Here is a 4845-nt window from a genome sequence, read left to right on the forward strand (position 1 = left end):
CGCACTGGACTGCAACGCAACTTCACATGCATGCCTTTAGTATTTAGGATGTTTCCTTTTTCCTTGGCTTCCACAATGCGTTTCTCCTCAACGAATGCACAGTGTAGCAGGCTGATTTTGGATCGAAGTTATTTGGGTTGTTTATTTTTTGCATTTTTGCTAGAGCAAAAATCATGGAGTATACGAGCAAACGCCATGGGCTCCGTCGCGATGTTAGCCTTTATTGGCAAGAGAAATGGTGGCTGTTGCTTGACGGAATGCAGTTACTTGCTATTCTGCTCGCTGCATTTCAACCATCGCTTCCGTACGGTTGGAATACCTGGACGCAAATGCTTGCACTGTTTCTACTCGACGTAGCAACTGTTTTGCGGACTCTCTCCACTACAAACGTACTTGGCCCTTATCCATTAGATGCGTTCACAAGGGGGCTCGTGCTACTGCTGCTCATGTTACTGGTTCTCGTAGCTGCAGCAGCATGGCCTCGCGCTGTTCATGCATATGAGCTTTATCAGCGACGCCAAGAACTAGAAAAAATAACGAAAGAGCAAGAAGCACAAAAGCTTCGCAGGCCGTCTCAAGCGCGTCCCTCTGTTACAGCCATGCTAGCGCTTTCTTTTCAACCTGAATCCTCAACATTCGCTGCCCGGTGGAAGAAAGTAGCCAGTAAAACCAGGTCTGCAGGCATCACTTTCTTTTATTGTACGCTAGGCGCAGCCACAAAGCTGAGGGCAGCAGTAACCTTATTTCTTCTCCCTGCATTTCTGGCCATTGCATTACCACTGATCTTTTGTAGTGATCAAGCTGATGTATGTGATTCTACAGGATTGTTAATACTTAGGATAATATCCTTTCTAGGTGTAATCACACTCTTTTCACACGCTACTGCTGTGCTGCTGCGTGACGTGAGGGCCACTGCAGTGGCTAGACAAAGTAGGCAGCAGGAAGAATACCTCAAGCAGCGGGAACTGGAGTATCTCCTGTTCATTAACGATGATTGGATGGAGATAAAGGTCTGGCTAGTGTCTTCCTTTAAAGGCGGCCCATTTCGCAGCTACTTTAGGATATGGTTGTTGCTTCTAAAAGCAGCTCTTATTGTCTTGTCGTCCCTTCTGGGTCAACGTAGCGACCTTCTACCTAGTGGTCTAGGATGGCTTGTGAGCTTCTTTGTCAAACCTGCTTGGTCTTCGGTATCTACAGTCACCACGAACTCACTTGGAGAAGCCATAAGTCATAAACCATTAGGACAGGAGGCAAGAACAGCAGTAGCTGCGGCGGTGTTATTGCTCTTCTGTTTTTTGTCGATCGTGCGCGCACCATTTAGATGCCACAGCAGTAATTGTTTGCATTATATTGTATTTCTTCATTTGGGGGGCATCAGCGGCATAGCTTTGGCTGCGGCGGGTTCTGGAGCTAAGGCAAATTCATTTCTTCTGTACTCTAATCAACACCTGCTTCTCGCAGTGGTGCACGCCTGCACAGCGGGACTAATTTTAACTCTCTTTGGTTTCTGCCTGATCCGGTGCTTCGTACCAACTGAAAGCCCCCTACTTCAGCAGTATGAATTGATGATCGGCTGCGGCAATGACAGCAACAAAAGCAGAAGAAACATGGCAGGCAGTAGGGCGACAGTCCTTTCTTTCTTCCACAATATCTGGCTTACGATCAGTTCTTTGTGGGAGGGTTCCCTTCTTCAAAAGAGCTGCGGTGGTAGTCAAGATATCTGGAGGAGCAGTAGCAACGATAGCGTGCTAGCAATCGGCGAGAAAGAAATACAGGAAAACGATTATAGCCTTCGGCCCTTTGAGGCCCCTTGGCCTACTAGGCGTCAGCATGCTCGTTTCTGGATTCGTGTAGCTCCAAGACTAATAGAACAACTTGCTGTTTCAAACCTGTTGGTGCAGCGCTACGCAGTAACAGAGAAACAGTTGCTACCTGTACACTTGGTAAATACAGCATTTAGAGATCTAGAAGCACTTGTTGTACAGCATATTGGAGCAATCGAAGAAAGGGACACAAGACGCAGGAGCAGAAGACGCTGCAGTAAAAAGTCTATCGAAAAGAAAGAGCAGTCCTTGGAGCAATGGCTAGAAGAGCTAAGAGCCAAAACATCGTCAACGGAGCCAACCGAAGCCGTCGCAGAGTATACTCATAAAAATTCTGACCAAACGACAAAGGAGCCAGTCGGTAGAGCGGAGCGCCCATCACAAGATGAAGGCTATGTTTTCAAGCAACAGCAGCAAGCGAGCGAGGAGAGCTTATGGAGCGTTGACAGTGCCGCCGCAGCAGCAGCAGACAGTGCTGCAGCAGCCATGCCCAACGCTCTGGCATTCCGGCACTTAGAAAGGGCTGCACATCTTTCAACCGTGTTCGGCACCGCAAACCTAAAAGAATTGCACAACTTGAAGACAATAATCAGAGCCATTGAATGGACCGTTGCCGAAGTGTTTGAGAAAATGTCAGGTGAGAGACACCTGAGGGCACACGTGCGCTTTTATAAAGCAGTGAAGCAATGCCATGCTGAAAGTAACTCACCTCCGTTAAGGAAAATTAAAACAGCCGTTTCAGTGCTTTACCAGAAAGCAGTGTGACGAATTTCAGGAATATATCAAGCAGCTCTTAATACCACAGCTAACTTCGAAAGCAGCGTGGCGAATGTCAGAAATATATCGAGCAACTCTTTCAGGCCAAGCGCATGTGTAACCTCTGTGGTCTTCCATGCATTCGTCATGAATGCTGTTGTAAGGATTGCTCAAGGCTAGTCCAGCGGTCTTTGCGTATGTGCCTACGGTGTTACAGCGATTCGTGCAGCTGTAGCAGCAGAGTCGATATGGCAAGACAGTGCTCCTACCCCAGAAACGCAAGGGCTGCTGCGTGAATTTGCAGCTCACTTAAATAAACGAAAGCGGCAGATGGCTTTGTTACAGCCAGTCAGGGAGAGAATACTTCTAAAGCTTCTTGCTCTTAGGTTTCTCACTGACACTCCCTTACAGAGGAAGAAACGAGAAGAGGAAAAGCGGCAGCAAATGGCACAGCTGTTTGGAGAAGAAAGCAGTATCATATTCTTCGCATCGGAAGATTAGAATGAAGCGCCTCTTTGCTACATAGTTCTCAGACATAGTTCTCCGACGGAGAATTATGAGCACTTCATCTCCTCCGCTACCTCCTGTGCCACGCATAAGGGTAGTCACACCTTAAACTTCCCCTCCTTTCAACGCTGCAGGGCATTATGTCCTTAGTGCTAGGCAGCCATTGTATGACGCTGCTGGAAGTCCTACCACGAAGAAAACGCAGGGAGACCAGAGTGAGTCCGCAAGTCTTGAGATCGCTGTTATCCATTAGCGTACAGGCAACACCAGCATACGGAGCAGAAACTCGGATGCAAGTTTTTTTTTTTCCCGAAGAAGGCTCCTCTCTGCAAAGTGGCAGACAGGCGCCTTGGGCCTCTGAATTCTTTTTCTGTTTTCTATAGAGATTCGTCATGCTCTAGAATGATCATTTCAAACTCATCTATTCACTTTGAGGCCTTTTGTTCAGCCTCACAGTGCTCCCCTGACCTACCACAGAATCACACAGTGACTGTTTCGCATAGATCCAACAATACCAATGTAATGACCGCCTACGATAACATGCATCCAAGTGACAGACTAAAAAGCGCGAATGGCAATGTTGCATCTTCATCACGTCACTTATCAAGCGCTAGGTTGCTTCGGCTGGAGTGCCTATTGTTGATTCCTGTCCAGCACACTTTGTCATGTGAAACTCGTAGTGGGTCTTTTGCTCATAGCCTGCGCAAAAGCTCATGTTTATTGTGCTAGGCAGGAGAACTGAGCTATATAAGCGCAGAAACTTCGATATGCTGGAATGCGGATCAGGGGAAAATGCTCTGGCTCACAGCAACCGAACGTGCACACTTCATGCACTGACGCTTGCCCATACCTACAGAACTCCTCCCTTTGAAGAGAGTTAGGTTACTGGTACTTGCAGCGTCAAACTATAGTTAGATATTTTTTTTGAACCCTAGTCATGCACTGCTTTTGTGTGAAGAACCTTCTGTGGCATAGATTGTGACTATTAATGTCGCATTCCTTTGCATCACTCCCCTGTACTGGCAACGCATGAAGCTGCCGCGTGACCCGCATGGTTTACGCATTCTCTACATGCCAAAGCGGAAAAGAGCGTTGAGCATGGCTGGTGTCCTGTGTATTTGACTCTTTTGCTGTTTAACTGTCCCGGAAGGGCGCCTAATCGCTGGCTTTCGTTTGTCTAAAGCACCTTAGCGTACAACGCGCGACAGTCAAAAGTAATGGATGCTGGTTTTTGCATTGCACTCAATGCAAAAGGCGTTTCGAAGCCACTGTTTGCGCAACATGGCGCGATAAACTGCACGAATAACCCGTAAGATATTATGTCACTGCATTCTGGAATCCTTTTTTAAGGCACTCTATCTCCACGCTGAAACGGAAAAGCATGAATAGTTTTCTTTGATTTGAATAGTGTCCTTCAAGGCATGCGGCAGTGTATATGTCATGCGCATTGCAGAATGCTGATTTCTTTTTCCAGATATTCCGCTCGCGTCTCGGCACGGGCACGCGACCACTCCTGTGCAGCGAAAATAGCAAAGGCTGCCTTTCCAGGAGCGAAAAGGTGCAGACAATCAAGTGAACTACACGTTTTCGGCCAGTTTCGTGCTTCGTGCCAAGATTCCAGCGAACGTATAAGCGTTCTATCACAGAATGCTGCATGCTCAGCCGACCACCAGGGTGTTTTTACTTTCGATGCCTCGTCCTTCAACCATTCCCGTCTTAAGTCAGAATCACCTGCGTGAATTTAGATGTTTAGTTTAGG

The 4845-nt window shown here is 47.4% G+C and overlaps 1 protein-coding gene across 1 annotated transcript; it reads left to right on the forward strand.

Moving 5' to 3' along the window:
• Positions 1 to 329: 329 nt before the first annotated feature.
• Positions 330 to 3080, forward strand: ETH_00023500 (uncharacterized protein; the record flags this gene model as incomplete). Its single annotated transcript, XM_013377464.1, has 2 exons — positions 330 to 2460; positions 2797 to 3080. The coding sequence occupies 2 exons, from the start codon at positions 330 to 332 to the stop codon at positions 3078 to 3080; spliced, it is 2415 nt and encodes an 804-aa protein (XP_013232918.1).
• Positions 3081 to 4845: the final 1765 nt, after the last annotated feature.

Source organism: Eimeria tenella, genomic scaffold, assembly GCF_000499545.2.
Source record: "Eimeria tenella Houghton genomic scaffold, Eth_scaff53, whole genome shotgun sequence".
In the NCBI taxonomy this organism is placed as follows: domain Eukaryota; phylum Apicomplexa; class Conoidasida; order Eucoccidiorida; family Eimeriidae; genus Eimeria; species Eimeria tenella.